Below are 22,787 nucleotides of genomic sequence, written 5' to 3' on the forward strand. Positions count from 1 at the left end.
GTGACAATTAAGTTTATTTTATAACGAGAAACTGATTTTTATCGGATATTATGATGATAAGTATAAGTACCTATGTTAAATTAAGTAGGAACGAATACAATTGTGGTTGAATCTTAAAAAAATACTACTTTTTATCACAAAAAATGACAGAAAAGACTCCAGATAAAATGTCAAATCAATACAAATAAATCTATGAATAATCATCTCACACAAAAAGAAGGTTATCCAGAATCCCCAAAAGGCGGAAGCGAAAAATAGTAGCATTATAGTAATAACGTTCGAGATTGATGATAGTAAAATAAAAAATTAAATTTTACAGTTTTACAGCCATATTAAACAAGAATTTCCCGTCAAGATCAGTAGGTACGAGTACCTATACCTCAAAAATTTTGCATCGTGCCAAGATACTAAAATAGAGATGTAAACACCGAAACTGACTGAAGACTGTATTTTCCTGTATCAGTACAAAGTTCGATATCTGTGGCGAATAGCCAATTTCAAGTCGTCACTTAGGTTACTATTTAGCATTTTTATGAACACCCCCTCGGAGAGTTTCATATTGGGTAATTCAATTACTGCTACAAGTGTACTAAACAAGATTACACCTTAATCTTCCCTTTGTTCGTCTTTATGAGACTTTGGCGTGTTATCATTATTTACGGAAGTTAACAATATCGTCCTTTTGGCTGGCACAAATATTATCGCAGAACTCTGAATTAGGAATATTATACAGTGAATACACTCGGGTACTCATTTTTGTTTTAAAAATATATAAACTGAGAGATAATTTTACAATTTTTGAAAGTAGAATTAAAACAGTTTTGTAAAATAGGTAGGTACTTAGATTATTTTCTGTATAGAAACAAGAAACATATTTAATTGTAACAAGAAAGAACCCAATTTATTATTACGGTTTCTACCTAAACACTTTTCGCCTGAATTATTACAGTACCGTGTAGGATAATTAAGGTTTTTTTGATTTTTAACTTAAATGATGTTCTGGTTTTTTAATTTCTGCTCGATACTTGAAGAATCTATTAGATGTACCAATTCAAAACTCTGTTATTAAAATGTCCTTTATTGGTCCATAACAATCGTTGTAATTGTGACAATGTTTACTTATTTATAAGAGTGAAAGCTGTACATACATGGTTTCATTGTTTATATAAGTTTTATTGAAATTTTGTTGCAAGTCATTAAAGATAAAATAATAAATCACTTGTTATTATTAAAAGGTTTTTATATATATTGTTTTTATGTATATTGGTAAAGATTATCGTGCATCAAACACTCGTTCATCTTGAAATGTCAGAAGACTGCATTTACGTTTCATTATAATTGTTTCATGATTTAATTAAGTATATATAGTATCGAACAAAAGAAAGAAAACTCCGTAATCAGTAGTAGAAACTGTAGCGGTAAAGATTTAAGTGCATCTAAACGGGTGGTCCACAAGTACTCAGTTATGACTGTCTCAATTTTGGCGATCCGCAGCCCGCAGCTGACGCGACGACCATAAAAGTTCCGCTGATGAAAGCGAACAATCGCATTGTGATGGCTATAAAACGGGCTTTGTGAGGATGAGGCGTCATTACGTGAAAAATGAAAAACGAATCGCACTTGTCATATTCAGACAGATTTTATTGGAGACACAGGCGAAGCTTTGTGACTTTATTGACATGAGACATAAGTAAAAAATTAATGTATTTTCATCTGTCGAAGAAAATCCAAATAACAATGCTCTTGACGATTCAATTGTAATAAGAGACGAGATGAAAACAAATTGAAATGTCATGATAGTCTTGTATATAGCAGAGGCACCAGCTGCAAACTTCAGATAAGATTGGCTCTTTGACTTCGATTTTAATGAAGGTCAGAACTGAATGCTGACATTGCTCAGTTCTGAGAAAGAAAATGAAACGCTTTATGAAAACTACTTCTATAGTATAGTATAAAACAATGAATACACAAATACAAATAACTTAAATGTTGAAATTGAAAATATAAATCAAATATAAAATATTTTTTTATTTATTTTATTACTAGATTCCTATACCTACATAAACGTAATGGTAATTTATCCTCTTTTTATCATGTGTGGTGTATAGTTTTATGACTTTTAAAATGTTAGTAGGTATTCTTATTATATTATACATTGACGCGGGAAACAAAGTAATTCATCATGTAGTGTCATGGGGGTGCAAAAGTTAACAAGACTATTGTGAACCAATTAACCAGATATCAAATGCTTGTATAGCTGTAATCAAATGCTACTGTACGCTGAGAGCGTACAGATGTAACTATATTGAAATACCCGTATTTTAAAATGAGAAGAAAAATACAACCAAACTCATCAGAATATAAATGTGGTTAACTTCAAAGCTGTTACACACTGCACAGCACACCTACTTTCCTACTTTGTTACTTCCTAACTCTTCAATTAATTGGAAGCAACTTCCACATGAAGTTAAGCTAGTTCGACATGCGTATAGCGCTCATTGTTCCCAACTCCGAACAATTCTACTCCAGGGACATTACTAACTTCAAGATTGAGTTCTTCATTCATTGAATCAATTTAATGAACATTGCCATTGTGAAATCACTGATCGAATATTTCTCGAGCGTTAATAAAGGGACGAGCTCTATTCATGAAGGATCTTCCATCTGCCCACTTCATCAATCTTTCATTCCCGATTCCTGAAACTTACAGTGAGTCAATCTAGATTGAATGGGATTATGTCACAGTTCTCAGATCTACTTATTTTGTTTTGGATTTCATGAGCTTAATAGGAGTGACATATATCTATTGTTTAAAAATAAATGTAAATGTTAAAAGCAAGAACTAACCAAAACTTCATTTAAGGTAAACATTTATTTAGATTACGTATTCTAACTATAGAAATATGAAGGTCTTTGTATCAAGGAACTTAAATATAGATATTTTAAAATATTATATATATTGAAATAAATGAAGAGTGTCATATTAATCAAAAAGATTAATATTCAGATGTAATCATACATATGTATGTTGTAGATAACCTCTCAATTAACATTCGTTGCCAAGTCCAATACGACACTTTGACCTCAATCCTGTATCAGACCATTGTCATTAAGCCTTAGTACCGAAGCTTCGCTATGCCGATGATACAGATAGACAGCCGTTCAATAAACGAGAGTTAGACCGGGAGCATTGGAAACCATTTAATCTCATCTAAAGGAGTCTGAATCTTTTGACTACAGACTTAGAATTCATTTTGGGTTGTGCATCAGCTTTTATTTAAGCTCCTTTTCTTGCTGTTCTATAATTGATTTCGAGCGTATAATAATTGTGAATGTTCCGGATATTCAAGTGACCACCCTCAATCGTAGCTTGTACTTTTGTTTTCCGTAAGAAGTATCGTCATTATCACCAGCTCTCCATGATCTATAACTGGCTATAGGCTTCCATCCATCTACCAACCTTCTCTATCCTTGGCCAATTTTATACTTTATGATTAAAGCTATAAGCCATATACATAAGTGTACGAACTCTACAGTGAACCAAATTTCCTCACTGTTTTATTATTGGAGTAATTTTATTACATGTAATGAAAAAACTCTAGACATTACATATAGGAAGGTACAGTCTACGGCATGTCAAGTTACCCAGAATTAATCTTTATGCCGCGGTAATAGGGGTTTGCAATGAACTTGGGTAGGTTGATGTGCTATCGTCTGTACATAGGCTAATTGGCAAAAAATATACATCATTAGCCAAATCAATGTATAATGGAAACAAAAACACAATAATTCCATAATAACTTTACATGATAAGGACGTGACGTTAACTTAATAATTTCAGTTATATATATATATAGTTAGTGATATGAAACAGGTGTTTGATTTTAAGAATCATAAAGTCACGTTAGCACACGTAACGTGACTTTTTTTTACTTAGAATTGGCTGTCTGATACATATTTTTATATTTGTTTTGTTGTTAGCACTTTCACGTCGAAAAATATATCAAAATACATAGTATTATTACGTGCCTATTACCCGCATAAAATAAGTATGTACACCGATTTCAACCTAAAATCCTCAAAGAATAAAACAATTCCAACCCAGTTACATACAAAGCATCTTTTGTAAACCAATTTATGTTTCACAATTCGTTTATTTCAAATAAGTTAAATGAAAACATGTTTCCGCCGTAATTTAAGTGACATTAGGACGGGAGATTGCAAAAACAGAGCAGTATAACTTTGAATGAGTGTTGGGTATGGCAACACCCCCAGTACTTTATCTTTAGGAAAATCAGAGGCACAAGAGCAGCAGGCAACCCCAACAAGCTCAAAAGTTTACGCATTAGGGAAGTGGGAAAAAGTATACGAGGAAAGTTAATGAACTTTAAGCTAGATACTCGTTTCAATAAAATATTATATGTTTATATGTTTATATGTTTCGCATTATGCACACTTCTAAAAGATTAAACCTAGCTTCATAATACTTATAATTGTGTACTATATTATTTCATAAAACTCTATCTAGGCAGTATTATTCAAAATCTACATATGCGAATAATTTTGTTTACGCCGTTTGGCTCAAAAACAGTACTTTTCAAACCTGTTAAAAACCACCAACCAATTCTAATGCAAATATAATTACTAATAATTTTAGGAAATTTATTTGTCTCAATACCTATCATAGAAATCATTTAGATTAATAGAGTATTTGTGCATTTTATCAAGAAAACTGAATAAGGGTTTTCGTAATTTGGACTTCAGTGTCATTTTCGAAGCTCCAGATATTATTTAAAAAAGTAATTTTAAATTAAATTTGAGTAGAAAAAATAAAAACAAATATTTAATATCGTTAGGAAAATTGTTATTGCATAGATTTTTATTAAATTTTGGCATGTCATAATAACAAATGAAAATTCAAACAATGTGAAATATCTAGGAATTTAAAAGATATTTTCACCATTATATTTACCTGAATTTAATACAATAATAGCTTAACATAATAGAAGAACATCTTCTTTAAAATATATAGTTTTAATTATTCAACAATTTATTGTCATTATATTTACAAAATATTTGAAAACTAGTATAAAACTCTGCGGCTGATTCAATTCTAATCAGACCGCCTTGACATGGCTCGCTAAACATAAACTCTATTAAGTTCGCAGTGTAAATAGAAAATAGTATATATTTAAAGTATATAAATTATTAGAATCATCTTTTTCATAGCGTATCGACTCGGCGAAACATATTAGTGAAGATTTGGGTATTTTTTTTTGTGGATCTATGGTGAATACCAATAGGACGCCAACATTGTCCGTCAAGGCGTGCGACGTGCGATATTCAGGAGGTGGAACAAGCATGGCAAGATATTATGAAATTTTAGAATGACAAGTGACAAGACATTTGCATTAGTGAAAAACTCAAGTTAATAGGTGCTTATGCACCGACTTGTAGGGATCGACAGTGTTCACCTGTAACTGTATTACTCAATGATGGATCTCTTTTTTAACCCCCGAGGAGAGTTATACGTTTAACGTGTCTGTATTTGTATGTCTGTCTGTAGCTTCGTAGCGGTCAAGTGGCTAAACCGATTTTGATCTATTTTTTTTTATTTCAAAGAGTTATCTTTGAAATAAAAAAAAAAATTGATCAATTAAAAGTTAATTTAGCTATGTCTTGCATTTGCAAGTTCAGCCGTTTGGAAACCATCAGCTCCTTTCTTCCCTCTCAGATGAGACCAGCAACTTCGGAGTCGGGGGTTCTCTTATATTTATAATTATTTTTTTATTGATTATAAATGTATACATAAAACAACTTTGTGTAGGTAATTGAGTCAATTAGCATGTGGCGTGCTAATTAGAGCTGCGGCGATGACCTGCCCGGTCAATATTGAATGTTTGCAATAGGTTAACGGGATAACTTTATAAAATGTCGTAGGATTAAATGAAAACGTACCTTTTTACTACACTAATCAATAACACTTCTACATTGCTGTTTCTTTAACAGGAAAATAGATAATAATAGCGTAAAAATATGTTGTTGTCCATCTAACTAAATACGAGAAGGAATCAAACCCAACTATTATCAACATACATGGCAAGTCAAGTAAAAGTGTGTAAAAAATTACAGATAAAGATAATTATTATCCTATATTACATTTTCATTTTAAAATAGGTGCAACAGTTAGTAGGCGTTAGATACTTGGATACTTGAATACAAAGTGTTTAGCATAATCCACTAATCCACTTTGCAGCGTTGAACAGGACACCTAGAGCTGAGGTTGAACTGCATACAACAATTACTTGGTGGATTAAAAAAAAGGAGACATAATGTGGCACATTTTTTACCTAATAATAGCATTATAACATTCTTCTTCCAAACATTACTTTTAAGTGAATTTACCATTTGTACACTCAACGCGTATTGTACAATATGTTTATGCATAATTGTAGAATATAAGGCCTTACAGTCTACTTTACGAAACGGCGTAAATACGCCAGTCAAACAATTTTCTATTGTCTCGACTCTGCGCGATCCACGGGTAAATACATTTCAGAATGAATTATAAAAAAATCGTTTACAAAGTCAGAATTAACGTACTTAGTGTTACAAGACCTAACCAACCATATTTGTTGTTAACTATCAACATATCTTTTCTTATTAGATAAAAGTTTTACATCTTATTTGCATTCTAGATGGCGAACGGTGTTTTATACGTTTAGTTTCTGTTACTTCAGCATATGCTAATTACAGTGGAGTGAATGTAATACTGTTCTGTTTTATATTTCCCCCCGGGAAATTCATTGCCCCACTTCCTAAGTCAAATAGCCCATTGTTAGAAAGCTTATATTTATTCACTTTTAAAAAACACGACACCTTAATTGAAATTATTTGCATAGACACGTACAAGAATATATTTCGTTGTTGCTGTAGTTCACAATCAACATGGAATCAAATGGCTAGATTAGGAATAGTACCAAAATGCAGACGTTCCGAAAATGAGCAACTAACGAGAATAGTTAAACGGTCCTGTAATTTACATACAGATTGGCTTTCAGGGATAAGCGGGTCATTTGTATTCAAACACAGGACCCGGCTCACTGGCTGGACAGTTATCCAGTTTTGGATTTAAATCGACCGAGATACGCATATCGATATTGACAAAAATCATCGCAAAGCATTTTTGCAATATTAAATAATTTGGATGAAAATGCTCGGAAACATAGTTGTGCAAACTCCACACAATGACATCTAATAATTTTTTATAATGTACTTGATACACACAAAAATGTAAGCTTGCAAAGCTTAACTTTTTACCCTATATATCTACATAGAGTAGATATAGTAGGTATCAGTAGATTTAACGCCTGTCACATAATATATTGAAGGTTTTTTTTTACAAACTGAAATGGGCTATTGAAAAGTGTTTATATTATAACTATATACCTTACCTATATACTGTGGCGGTCGAGCATGATCAACTCGCTCAAGCTACACATTTCATGATTGTTACATTGTTACATGGAAGCAAAACCATCTCTGTCAACTCAGACAGTTCAAATACAGTTTTTATTATCTATAGCGTCATAGTGGTTATACGATCTAACCATCGGAAAGACAATAGACGGGTTGAATGACATGTAACGACAGTCGGGGGAACTCGAAGTGAAGCGAAAATAGACCAAATGGTCGCGAATTTACGCTGGTGGCCATTTACTGCTTCCATGAATTGACATGATAAAGATGTTTGAAATCTAAATGGCTAAAGGGTTTTATGAACGATCATAGTAGGATTGTGGGTTCAAAATAAAGCTAAGCTTCAAGCTCTTTTTGCAAAATTTCCAAATTTGTTATGTATTTTATTCCTTCTCCTAGCTCTTCGGGATTGGAACCTACGTAAAGTCAATTTTTTCTTACAAGTTATAACATATTTTGAATTTTGTTCAAAATATTTTGTTAGAAATTAATTTTAAGTCTACTTTAAATATTTTATATTATTGTACAACCATAAAAGGACTTGCTAAGTTTGTTTACATAATAAGACTTATAAGAAATTAACTTTAGGGAACACTGAGAGAGTTTTATTAGAATCGTTTAGAGAGGGATTTTGTATGAATGGAAGAGTAGGTCAGATCCAAATTTTATTTAGAAATAGTACTTACGGACACTCCGAAAATTTAATTTTGACTGATGATCGTACCGCGAGTCAGTGTGGCCTACCGTAATACTCGAAATTCTCGCCTGATTTGGTTTCAATGAGTCGGTATGAGGGCCCTTCGACAGATTGGATGACCGACGCCGTTCACCAGCCATCACTACACAAGAACCCTTCGAGTAATGTGATGAAATTAAATTGCTGTCCCTTCAGTCAAACAACTCTGATGGATTCATAACGCTAATGAATTAATACGTTATGTTATGTTACCAGATATACTCGTACGATTGGTATAATAGTTCTTTTTCTGTACATTTAGAGTATTTTTGGAGACACAAATCATGTTTTGGATTTTGATAACCAAGAATAAAGGCCGTGATTATCACGGCCTTTCACGGCCCGTGATAGATGCGGGAACATCGACAAAGGTTCTCTGCGAGGATGTCAATGTGCTGTATCTGCATTAAATCGTTCAGCAGTGAGAGATTACGAAAATTAAATATAAACAGTAAATAAAACAGTAAAACCCCAACGAAAAGACACAGAAGTTGAGTCTGTCTCACAGTATTAATACTGTGAGGTGAGACAGACTCAGTATTAATACTGTGAGGTGAGACAGACTCTTTTGACATGTGTCAAACTTGTCTGTGTCGTTGGGGTTTAAAAAGCAATTTGTACATAATATCACAGGAGTATTATTTCCTGTGAAAATATCTTAAGTATTGAGTTAAAATGAGTAATGAAGCGGCTGTCATGTTCACAAAAGATAGCAATTTGGAATGTTTTTACAATCTTATTGAACTGGAAATTGTGTAATTCCATTTCCTTGTAGATGTTGCCTGCACATCCTTATATATTTAATTTTGTGTTCCTTAGATTGAGATACATTCTTTGCTATATAGGTATTTTTATCTCTGTATGTTCATTACCCCAGTTTGCCTGCCTGTCACAGGATTGTATTGTTTAGTAGAAACTGTCACAAAGTCTCTTGAAATCGTCACAAATATATGAATAGTACCATATCAGGTATTTATTTATTCATGTTTAATCATATTTTATTTACTTTACTTGTAACTTCTTTATTTTTATTGTTCGAGATAGAATGAACTCCCAGGGTCAGTACTGTTTCACAGGTTTGGCAGTAACTAAATCATGTTATAGTCCAACTAACACATTCACTGAAACCCAATTGTTCTATGAAAATATTGCCGTATAAATCAGCAAGGGATACAATGTAGGATGGGGCATTTTAGCGCCGGTTGTAGCTCAACAAGCTCTCGGGGAGGAAATTGCGCTCCTTTCCTGTAAATTTAAATTTTTGTTTCTTTTAAAATCTTTTAAATTATAGTACTATTTACCAACTACTTCTGCGCGAAATGGAAAAATCTATTTTTCGTAAACTCATAGGGTATCTATTACTTATGCGATACCTAGCCTATTCAGCTTATTTATAATATGCAACCCGACAACATTTTGACTCATTGCTGAAAGAATAACATTAATAAATGACCAATGTATTCCCTAAGATATAACCAAATAACAATTCACATTTTTTATCTGTGTTTGGACTTACCAAATACTATTCGTTATTTTCCCATAAAGTTTGAATTCAAATAAATCAATCCAGAAGACAGACAGAAAACATTCAGACAGAAAAGTGGTATGATGCGGTCATTACTATCCTCTATTGAGCCCCTATTCTAGAGAATAGCCATATGTTTTAAAAAAGTGTTTGCGCAAACCCACGGCTCCCTTTCGTGTCCAGTGCCCTGGGTGAACGCACAACTGCACCCTGACCTAACCCCGGTGCTGGAGCATTTTGACTCTTGTATGTGTAGTATAATGGACTTATAAAGGCTGTTTAGGACAGTGGAAACGTTCGGTTTGTATTCTTCTCGTATTGAGTTATATGCCAAGTTTAGATAACCTATTTCCTCTATTGTGCGTTTATATCCAATGTTAGGAGTTTTCATATGGAATACATTATTCGGGATCAGAATAATTCATATGTTTTCGTAAAAAAGCTTACGTGTATTAATAATTCTTGTATTCTCTTTAAAAACATATATTCATACTTATATAATCCATATGAAAATATTCTTGTCAATGCTATCTGTATTTAAGTACATTATATTTCATGCATAAAATATTGTGAAGACCTGCTTTCAAATTCTTTTTTGACAAATAATATTAAAAGTTTTTTATTCATTAAATATGAAGTTCCAAACGTCTCACGAAGATTATTTTATTGATAAGATAATTTTAAATTAAGTATGAATGACGTCCTAAACTTCTATTATGTTTTATAACAATGAACAAATATTATATGTACTTCACTATAAATAAGTCGTTTTTAATACTAAACTAGTAATTTTCACAGGAATTTATTTTTAATATAGGATGTGTTTTGTATTTTTTAATGATTTATTAGTTTTCTTTACTTCATAAAACTTCAACATTGCTATTTAATATAATCACGTGCTTGATATATTTCTTTATCCTACGATACTTAATATAATATATTTTTACCGAAATGCGACTATTAGGTATAAATAATGATCCTTCCTGATTGCTTCTATCGTCTTAATCCTTGACTCAGAAACGATAATGTGATGAGTTAGTGTTAATACCTTATTCGTAAGTGATTTAAGACTACACCGATAGTATCCGAATGATATGGATCATCCAATGAATATGTTGATAATCAGTGTAGAGTATTGTAATTAAAATATGGGTAACTCATGTCACATCATAGTAGGTTTAAAGAATTCATTAGAGATTAGGGCCACAAGAACACTGCTCAACCCCGGGAATTCGAGACGTAACAGCCCCGGATGAAACACGAAAAGAGAAAGATACTTGTTAATAAACGTACAAGTGTATCATCGTATACTAATTAATAGGACACACAACAATTTAACTTTTAAAATTTCTAAACAACTGATTTTGTTTCAGGCGCATGTTCGTTGAAGCAGTTCCAGTGTTCGAATGGGAAGTGCATACCGCTGGCCTGGGTGTGCGAGGGAGAGAACGATTGTGGCGACAACTCGGACGAAAACATTGAAGAATGCAAAAAAGGTAAGTGGCTTTAAATACCATCAGTAAGTTAAAAAATATTAACCTGACTGATGGAATCCGTTGTCAAAGTTGAGCGACAACAACGGAGAGAAGCAAAACATCATCAAGTTTATCAAATTACTTGTAACTGTGATTTACCGCATTGTTTAGTGTTTTATCGCTTACCTAGTATATTCTTTTAGATATACTTCGCGAAACTACATAGTTCGCGTTAATTTCTAAGATAACTTCAAGTATTCATGCTTGCGGGCTGAAGTATCAGCCTTGAGAATTTACTTGATACTGAAGCTTCATATATATTAACGCCAATATTAACGAAATTACAAAATAAATTGTATGTACTCTATGTGCCATTCCAGGAAATATTTTACCAGTGTACCAAATTTCATCGGATTTTCTATGATTGAGTAACAAACATCCTTACACATTAACATCCAACACACTTTTTAAACACAACGTGTAGAAATATTACTATCAGCTATTTAACAACAAATTATAGGTGACGACTGCCAAGTATTAATATATATCTATTTCGAACCCGCACACTGTTTCAGTAGTTTGATTGAGTATAATTTACCTTGAATTGCAATGTCTGTGTTTTATCATAGTGCATTGCAATATACAATATCGCGATAATAGCTAATATATAGTGCGTGAGTGTTAATATACATACGTAAACTTTAATATATTTCTTTTATATAACTTATACAAGAGACACTTATATAGTCTAAAAAATAAATCAAATAAAATTATATTTATCTTTTAGACTACAAATGATTCAATGAGAACAAAATAATAGTAAATCTCTTAATTAATAAAAATTAACATTCAAAGTGACACTTATTGTATTTTGTTATAATTTGCATTGTATTTTTTACCCTGTGAAGTGGCCAATTACATTTACGTATCAGGAAAAGCACTTCACTAAATACCACTCATTAAAATCAGTTCTAATAATTTATTTTTGCGAAAGTGAAACCCTACTTAAAAATATATTTTTGCCAACTTTTTTGGTCTACATAATAACAAAAGGCAACGAACTAATATTTGGAGGGAAAAGGAGACTAAAGAAAGGAGATAAGAGAGGGAAAAGGAGATAAGTTATTTGACAACAAGGTTATTGACATGTAATTGAGATGTATGGAGATGACATGTATGGAGATCAATGCTTCAAATGATAGACGGTATCGCTATGATACTAAACAATGTCTGAAAGTCGGACAAATATACAGAGCATTTCTTCTAGTTTTATGTCTAGTCAGTTGTCATTCTACAAAAAAATTTTACACACTTACTTCAAAATATGTTTTGTTTATTTATGCACAGTTTGACACCAAATCATAATAATAATTTATAAATTAGTCGCTCTGTAAAACTAAACTTTCCCTTTTTCTTCTTAGCATGTCGTCTCGGTTAAATATGTAGTGACCAATCTATACTAACTAAAAATTTTTGTTGAACTACATTAAAATTTGTTATCAATCAATTCATGTACATTACCTATCTAATGTTTTTTTATTAGTAAATTATCAATAATGATAACTACATAAATAAAAAGTTATAATGGCAGTTTTCTTGTTTATTTGAATGAAAAAAAAAAAACGTTTCCCCTTTATCTCCTCAGCAGTTAAGCGTTGAAGCACAAAGTCCCTACATTTTCTTCTTCATTTCGTACCTATGTTTTTCGCCATCTTTCGTATCAAACGATCGGCACGCATATTCTTCTTGACGACATTAAGCCAGCACTATTTAGGTTTGCTCCTTTTGCCAGGACCAAGAGGAAAATAAATAAATATACCTATTAGGACACATCACACAGACTGAGCTAGCCCTAAAGAAAGTTCGTGACTTGTGTTACTAACTCAACGATACTATAGTTTAAAACAAATACAAATATAGATAAACATCCAAGACTCGGGCCAATCAGAAAAAGATCATTTTCCATCATGACCCGACCGGGGATCGAACCCGGAGCCTCTCGGTTCAATGGCAAGTACTTTACTACTGCGCCATCATCAGCGCAGAAATAAAGTAAATAATAATTTTATCAATAGGATTTCATAAAAATGTAGGTAAAATAAGTATTTAGAAGTATGTTAAAGCCAAACTATCAAATCGAACAAGTAATAAAAATATGGCAGGGGTTTCAATCGTTAAAATAATTTTTGCTCTTAGTTGTTTGGAGCTTCATAAACCGTTGACAAGTACATAGTAACATAACAGAACAGTAAACAGGACGATTGCATGTTGTCTTGATTGGTATTTGGTTTCTTTATTGATGCGAGATGACTTGCGACGACTAACTGGCGCCATTAAGGGCCTACTCACATTGGAATGCCACTGGATTTTAGCCTCGAGTTTGGGATTTTATATATATTTTCGTGTTATTGGTGTTGATGCCTAAGTGCTGTTACTGTGTTAGAGTACTGTAGCTAAATGGATGCGGCGAAGACCAATTGACATCACATAAGGATATGCGAGGCGGATGATGAATAGAGGACTATAACTAAGAGGCAAAGTGACTATGTATGAAGAACTTATTTTTATTTGATACAAAGGAAAGCCAAGTTGGCAAAAAAACTCGTGTGTTGCAGGCGCAATCATTGTTAATACCACTGCATTCATAGCCATGTTTCGGCCGCAATATGTGTTGATAGCCTATTAAATTAAATATTTTGATTTGCTGAAAGATCGTCTTAAAGTACCTTACAGCTGCAACTAATGGCATTAAAGTACTTATCTGCAAACTTATAAGAATTTACTTTATAAGTTCCACAAGCTGCATTCGTGTCTCAATGAACTGAAACTATGTATCCATCTTATTATCCTCAGATGCCGGTAATTCTATGAGTCTGAAGGGATTTTAAAAGCAATTTTCAATTTCAAATTTATTTTACGTGTCAGCGACGTGAGTTCTATTTCCAGTCTTTGTAATATCCACGAAGGATCCTTTGTGATGTCGACATAAGTTTGTTAATTCTAAATTTTGTTCGTAGTCGACTTGAATTGTTTCCGGTTTTCAACATTTTCAACATTATTATTTTGCTACTGATAGCTTTAGCGACAAATTGAGACCTCTTTGTTGAAACGTTTTTATCAAATGTATTTTTGTTAAAATCTACAATAGTTTGCGTGCACTAACTGTATAAAGAAATGTTTTGGAACTTACAAATAGTTGCGAAGATAGAACATCGAACAGACCAAGGCAAGAGTGATTTTATTAAATTACTATTTAAAAAATCCTTATATTTAAGTAATACTGCAAAATTACTCTGGATCCGTAGTCGATGATATCACGATCTACGCTCTGGTGTACAAAACAAGCAAAGATAAGAATACGTGATATTTTAATTGCTTGTTTTTAATCAAGTATAAGCAATTAATAACTACATCAAGACGAGAATGAGCACGAGAAGGATTTTCACATTTCAGCGAGGCCTAAAGTTACTGGTGCGTGTTATACCTAGTTATTATATTACTCGACAAAAACATTAGTGAAGCTTCGACCTAAAAACGTACGTTCTCGAGTATCATCTAGTTTATTTATAAATTGGATTAAATTCACTAAAAAAATTTTGAATTAATTTTCCAGTGATCAGTCTCGATTTCATTCGAATCGATGAGCTTTAAAATGTTAAAAACCAAAAATATGTAAGTATGTTCTCACGATAACCCGGTGTTGAAGTATATTATTTAGAGGCGGATCGATGAAATGCACGGGTAGGAATTTAAGGAAATTTGATGCACCGGTTTATGATCTAGAATCATTCTAGAATAGCACATAAGGTAATTAACGAAATTCCAATGGAAAAGAAGACCCGGGGTTCAGAAAGTTTGTGAGAACATTATACATATATTTCTATTTCGATTTGTATTAATCTTTTTCACATCACGTACAATTTGTTAATACATTCAGCAGATCAGATTGCTTCATTCCATCCGTCTCGGCTATTCCCTGAAGTAATCACTGAACTTGCTAAACAACTGGCAAACAAAGCTGAAATTCTGATTAAATTCGAAAAGTAAGCTTACGTTTTGTTTCATTATAAATCTGCCTGAGTTTGAATATGAAGACAAACATTTGAGTTTATTATTGCTAATAAAGTTTAGTACAGTTTAACGTTACCGTTATGTATGTATGTGTAGGCGTGGTTTGCACCGTTAACTTTGATGTTAAATTTAACCTACGCAGAAAAGGCCAAAGTGCACCATTTTGTGTAGGTCAAAGTCAACGTCAAACTTTACTGGTGCAATTCGCCCATTATATATTTTCTGTCAGACAGAAATTTCATTCATTAAAGATTTTTTCTCAAAGCCATATGAATTAAACAAGGTTATGATGTTAAAATTAAATATTCTTGTAGTTTTACAGGATGTGCTTTTAAATACCTAGTAAATCACTGCAGTTTTAGATGACGAAATACAAAAGGTATCGAAGGAAGTATAGCGAAATACCACAATTCCATACAAATTGATCGAGCAGCTTTTTCACAATATTTAATGTTGAAGTTATTCCATAAATTTTCATATATTGATTTTAAATTTATGTCCCTTAGTCGCCTTGTACGACATCCCACGGAGGATATGGAGTGGTCCTATTCTAAGGCCGACCACACACCAAAATGTTTGGTTGAAATAGTTAACTTAAATTCATTAAAATTTGAATTCGATATAAATAGCCTTGGATCAGACGTTTTAATAATTCAATATTATTCAAACGGCTTGAAACTTTTCACTGAATTCGAATCATTATGGTTGTTGAAGGTTTCTCCTTCAGCCCTTTGCATTAAAACTTTGCGCGTTCCACTGCTTATATAACGAATTCTGTACTACTTACTTGCTATTAATGTAATTTATAATTGGCAATAGGCTATTTCACAGAATAGGTGCATTTTTAAAAATAGAATATATATTTTATATACAACAATAAAAATATGTTTAATTAGTATTATTGCTTAAAAAGGAATATTACAATTGTTTCAGGTGCATCAAAGCTTTTCCTTATCCAAAATCTTTGACGTTCATATGTATTTACACATACGTCATACATATTATAATTGCAAAAGTGCTATATGGCCGTTCGTTTTTGATAACTTATTCATAGAGAACTAATTTAATATGTTAAATGTATGTATCTAGTATGAATGTTAAATGAATAGTCAAGTAACTTTGTTATTAGATAACAAGTTATCTCGTAATTATTTTAACAATCGGGTAATTTGTTCATATTAACACACAGTCAGACGTTTAACAAACTACCATAAGACATACTGTACAAGGGATTTGGGAGACATCTTGACTTAAGACTTTAAGCTGTCTTAGACTAGCTGGTCTAGACTTCAACTATAAAGTTATTTATGCTATACTTAACCAGTAAGAAAATATACTTATTTGAACGTTTAATACAAACGTTTACCAACACAATCACATTAGAACATAACGTAATTTGTTCATATTAACACACAGTCAGACGTTTAACAAACTACCATAAGACATACTGTACGAGGGATTTGGGAGACATCTTGACTTAAGACTTTAAGCTGTCTTAGACTAGCTGGTCTAGACTTCAACTGTAAAGTTATTTATGCTATACTTAACCAGTAAGAAAATATACTTATTTGAACGTTTAATATAAACGTTTATACCTACCAACACAATCAGAATAGAACATATATAGAAACAACCGTTTTCAAAGGGTCAAATTTTTCTCTACCCGCAATTCATGTTACGACATAAATTGCAGTTTAACTTGGAAGCAGTCGTTTTTTGACGATTTCTTTCAAACTTTTGTAAATGTCGACCCTATCATCAACAAAAGTGCCTACCTTCAATGCCTCATTACTTGTACCTTTTTCAAGCAATATTGGAAGGAGACACACATATATTATGGAGTAGCATTGAAGGAAAGACGATTTTGTTGTGTTAGATTTAAGAGCCAATTTACTTCGGGGCTGTCATGGTGATACTTAGAAAGGGTTGTCAGTTTGTATAAAGCTGATGTCGCCGCAAACGACAGTTAATGGTGCATAAAATTCACAGTAAAGCTGAGCTAGTGTATTCATATTTACAGTGATATGACTATATCAACGTCTTTAGCCTGCTTTTCACGAGTATATTAATCATACGGTTTACTGTATATTGAAATTTTAAGAACTTCAATGATTACATATACTAATATCATTTAATCCTGAACAGAAATCCCCATGAATATCTCTCTCATTTGAGCATATCGGTATGTAAAAAAATACAAAATAACAAAAAGTATTAAATGGAATATAAGTCTGTAATAATATTTTTTTATTTGGGCTATTTTCCTGTTCCCTTCAGCAACGTTGGAGCCTAGAAACTACTGAAATCCCAATGAGATTTTGGTAAATATTTTCCAGATTTATAAATATACTTACCTACCTTCTTATTTTTCCAGATTTGTAAATACACGGGCTGCCGGTGTCCATGGGCTACGGTGTTTGCTAATTTGCCCACTATACTATTTTTATTGAAAAATTTCTTTTTCCGCTTGATTATTTCTTGTAAAAAAATACATTGCATAACATAATTTTATAGACTGATCGAATTAAACAAAAGCAATTCCACAATAAAATAAAAACAAACTCAATAAACATTACACCTTTATTTATGGACAGTTGTCAGAATGCAGAAAATACGCACCTATCCTATATTACACGTCACCATTATTCATGTAGGTCCAGAGATACGGTTTTCCGCCGGCTACCCGGCACGTGACCGGATTGCCGACTTTTTCGACTTATCACGAATATATACCGGTTGTGGAAAACATAACGATGTGTTGCCACCATACTTTTTTATTAAGCCGCGAAATTATGTACAGGGTGATTTACCTTTGTATAAAAAAATAATTTAGGTGGCAACTAAGATTTCTTAAATTTTCTGTTTTATGTTCGACGGCCCAGAATTGGGTTGATCATGATATTCATGGGACGATCATGAATACGAATAAGCGTAAATAATATACGTTTGTCTAAGCGTGGACAGTCGGGGTGTTGTCATGCTAAGCCCTAATATCTTAAAATATAATATCATGTCAAACAATAATGGAAACTGCATGGAATTAGTAGGTACTAGTACCTACTAATTCCAAGGGAAACTGTTACATTGTGTCGCGATGACAACCTTACCTATATGATTGGATGGTTGCATGTTGCACCTCATTGCGAAAATATTGAAAGAAAATAGTGAAAAGTGAATTGCAAACTCGCGCGCTACGGCCTCAAAATTTATTTATTTTATTTATTTTCAAAAGACATTAAGTAAAAATTATATGCAGTTTCTTAATACCTAGATAGTTATTATACCAACTTAATGTCCTAAGTGTGTATGCACAAATACTCGAGCTATATTAATCAAGACAAGCCTTTGCTCATCTTGATTAGCCAAAGACAAAAAATTAACAAAGACATTGTAAAAATGTAATTAAATGCCGACCGCAGTCTGCATAATAACTTTAAATCGAGTTCAAAGAATTCTGAGCAACGTTAGCAATAAGAGCGCTGCCGAAACCCTATAAAAGCCAAAACCAATCTGCCGTATTTTCAAGATGAAGGGTAGTAATTGCCGCCATAAAGTGTGGTGTCCTCCGAACTCTGAGGTCGATATTAAATTTTAGTGCCCCCCCAAATTTTGGCATTAAACTCTTATCGATTCCTTTGTCTCTAATTTATTTTTAAATTCAATTTTCCGAAGTGCTTCAGGCTATCAAATAGATTAACGGTATTTCTCCTCTGTTACAGTGATAATTCTATTGTGTCCCATTAAATCTGGAGTGTAATCAATAACTGAGGATTACGCGTCTATATAATGTTAGATTAAACGCTTATTTTAAACTTTAAAAATATTCTGTATTTTATATAACATCAAAATGTTATCGAAGGTTTTGATGAGTATCTAATTAATGACAGCGATATAGATGCTTGTAAAACGGGAAAGTACCTGGTATGCCACTGGTAGCTGATATGTGCAACTTGTTATGGGACATTGACTCGTTTTCACAGTAGTATAGTGACTTGTTCCAGTAGCTGGCAGTGTGCAGGCTACTGTTATGTGTATGACCTATCAAGCATACATACTTGTTCATCGTTGTGGCGTGTATTCCCGCCCTAGAATAGGACAACTCCTTATCCTTCTGTGGATGACATACGAGGTAACCAAGGAATATTTATCCTTGACAGCTGATATGCAACAAGAGTTTTCTCATAGAAGTATTATGTCAGGCAGGCGACCGGCTGTGAACTGGTAGTCAAATTTTCAGAACTTATTGGTATTTTTTTTATGTATACCATGGACTTTGGGCGTCCCAGCTCTGAATATCATAGGGAATACGCGCAGATGAAACAGAGAAAGGCATTCACACTCGCAAAAATAAAATCTTTTCCTTTTATATTATTGGTATTAGTAGAATAATGAAATTATTTTTATAATTATATATAAAAGGCAATTCTAAATCTACGTTCAGCTGCATTGTTATACTTAGTATATGAATTATCAGTTTTATCTATCTGTATTTATTATATCTATCTGTTTATATTTTCTAGAGAATTTTTCTTTTTTTTTCTGACCTAAATGCTCAAATAAATGCGCTAGTTATATCGTGGGCCATAATAAAAGGGCGCCTGGCAACACTCTCGTTACGTTTTTATGTCTCTGAAGATAAATGGGACGGATCTGTACGACGGCCGAATATTAGCTGTCTTTCTCTGGCGTATAATAAACAATGGCTAATTGAATTGACGAGTCTATGAATAGTCTGTCTGTAAGTTCTATTCGGGGGTGATTGATTCTTAATATATATAGAAAAATATTACAAATTAAATATTTTTTCTCTATTTTTTTCTGGCACACGTCAATATACTTTTCACTGCAAACCAGATTTATATTTTATACTAAATAGTTGTTTACACTCTTTGTATGTATCCAGTATATCGGTTATCCGGTTGGAAAAAATATAAAATACCGTTCTATATATATCGATTGAGATGAAATTTCTTATGCACTTCTAGCGCTTTAGATCTTAGGAAATTTCCGCGACAGTAAAATAAAAAAGTACACAAGAGAAAACTGAAAATGTCGTGCTGAAACCTTCAAACCGTTTTCAAAGCACGCCCGGAAAGGCTCCGCGCTATTGTTTGAGACTCTCTTCAAGAAATCATTTGAAACAGCGATAAAAGTGTTATAAGCGTATTGTTCGCAAACAAAATTAATTGAGAACATTTTTTTTGTAAAGACCCAAGTTTAAATGATTTCTTGTTCTTTTCGAATTTTGAGTGCCAAATGATGTCCAGTGGTTAAGACCGTCCGCCTTACATCGACAAACCAACTCGTGCCAAATGAGATCTGACTCATGTATAGTAGTTTTTATAGACCACCACATGTTTCCGATGAAGGAAAACATCGCGAGGAAACCTGCACATTTGATGACAATTTGAGTTCACTGCATAGTAATTGCATAATTACTTACCATTAGATATTGGTAGGTTGTAAAAGTCGTGTAGCAATACTAACACACTTGAAAAGATGATGATTGCTAAATATCTTTGCTTGTTAATAACATTGTACGTAAATATGTTTTCATTATTTGATTTTGTTTTACAGAAAACAAAAATACTTTGTTCACCGATAAATGAAAGTCACAGATTGTAACGAGGGCGTATAATGAGACCCGAGGTGTTTAGTCGAGGATCACAAATACTAGAGTTGTGCATCATACTTTCTTTCGAGTGATACATGGTGCTTTATATGACACTTTAATAATAAAAAATAATAGAATAAAATACAATTTCTAATGCATAAATAATTACAACTACGTCCATTAAATATTCGCATTCGCAGTAAGTATGTACCTAAGTTAATAGTTTTTACATCTTTCATGTTCGGTAAGTAGGTCCTTATTCCCCCCAAATGGGGCTTGTAAGTAACCAATTAGTGCTCTAGGGTAATAATGTAGCTAGAAAAGCCCTGGGGCGTTAAGTAATTAAAAAAAAACAAACACGTCACTCTTTCAAAAAGTTCGCGTACATCTAACCATCATACTGGCAATAGACATTATGCATTCAGCCCAATGACCAAAGAGGTCGCTTCGCTATTCAGCCTTGTCTTCGTATAAAATAAATAAATAATTATCAATTTTAAATAGGTATCGAACGGCGAAGCTCAATTTCGTTCTTAAAAAAAAATAAAAAGTTCTTTACTTGGTTCTTTTTAATGAAAAAAGGCGGGAATAGAAAACTTGTACTTTTAATATTGTTTATTTTTGAAATTTTTTTTATAATTACGTTTTTTTCTATTTATCTCACAATCGAGACGTAAAGCAGAATAGTTAGCTCGGGTGTAAGCATCAATTGCACCCTTGAACTATATATAAATATCTCGGGCTGCAATTGATGCCTTACAGCCCTTGGCTACTAATTGCCAGTCTGCATTATGAATACATATTTTTAAAAAAGAATACACCTCATTCCTTTTATTAAACACAACGTAACACAACGGATTGTGTTAGGATCTGTCTACATGACGTTTGTATGCAGCGATGTTCATATTTATTTCGACCACTATAATTGGAGATAACGTCCATAATCCGGTTTATAATATTATAATTTCAATGCGTGAAGGCATATGATTATATATCAAGCATGATTTTCTCTTAAAAGCTCTGGTAGTAAACTAGGAAATAAAAAAATACAAGATGTAGTTGTTTTAAGACAAGGGGTAGCATAACAAGCCGCTGAGTGTCATTACCGCCCTAGTCACGTAAGAAGTGTCGGCATGCTGTGTTGTACGCAGTTGCACGAACGACACCATTCTAATTCCCACGCAAACAAACCCCCGCGACGCCTTATTGTTATTAGACTTTAAAATACAATAATATTAACAGTATTTTTAAAAGAAATGTCAGAACAGAGAGGCAAGCTTGATCTACACAGACGAAGGAATAAAATTCGTCAATGTTCGATGTTATTCGATTATAGAAATGATGAATTTTCAAGTTGTACTAATTAAGCTTTACGACTACGTGAAGTTCCTCTCTTACAAATATAACATAATAGGACAAGATACAATTAGCATGTGTATGATGGCGTTACAATTTATTCAAGTACCAATTACCTAACTTTATTTCCATACAAATTGAGCGTAGAGCTAATTAGTTATCGTCGTGTCAAAGTTCCATTTTTATATATATTTGAGGATTGTTATGTTGATTATTTGTGTTATTTGATACACTAGAAATGTAGCGAGTGATTAGTAAAATTTAACTTGCAATGTAATTAAAATGTATATCTCGGATGGAATCATGCAACTCAATTTTGAAGCAGATATCATACAATTTTGTACACATGTTTAGTATGAATAGCAATGCATTATTAAGAGAAGCATGACCTGATGGAGCACCTAGGGATGGCTGCAGACGTTGGAAACCTTCAACGGGTTTATTGCACGGACCTTTTTTGTCACACATTTAATGTAATAAGATCTCTCCGTCAACAATAAAAGCTTGTGTCAAATCCATGGTTTCAAAAAT

General features: G+C 32.7%; 1 protein-coding gene and 1 long non-coding RNA gene across 10 annotated transcripts in view; one reads left to right on the forward strand and one right to left on the reverse strand.

The window, feature by feature from the left end:
* Positions 1-22,787, forward strand: part of LOC128678501 (very low-density lipoprotein receptor) — a 174,430-nt gene that overhangs the window by 1,527 nt on the left and 150,116 nt on the right. For all 9 annotated transcript variants that reach the window (XR_010370253.1, XR_010370250.1, XR_008405652.2 and 6 more), the window contains exon 2: positions 11,114-11,236. Coding sequence is in view for 6 of the 9 variants with exons in the window: in XM_053760116.2 (XP_053616091.1) it covers positions 11,114-11,236 (123 nt within the window). In the remaining 3 variants the exon portion in view is untranslated. The remainder of the gene's footprint in view (positions 1-11,113; positions 11,237-22,787) is intronic.
* LOC128678733 (uncharacterized) lies at positions 1,621-7,814 on the reverse strand. Its single transcript, XR_008405676.1, has 3 exons — positions 7,455-7,814; positions 2,543-2,697; positions 1,621-1,902 (listed from the first exon to the last, which is right to left on the reverse strand). It is a non-coding gene; the product is annotated as an uncharacterized LOC128678733 (long non-coding RNA).

The sequence above is a fragment of the Plodia interpunctella genome, chromosome 2 (genome assembly GCF_027563975.2).
Source record: "Plodia interpunctella isolate USDA-ARS_2022_Savannah chromosome 2, ilPloInte3.2, whole genome shotgun sequence".
Taxonomy (NCBI): Eukaryota; Metazoa; Arthropoda; class Insecta; order Lepidoptera; family Pyralidae; genus Plodia; species Plodia interpunctella.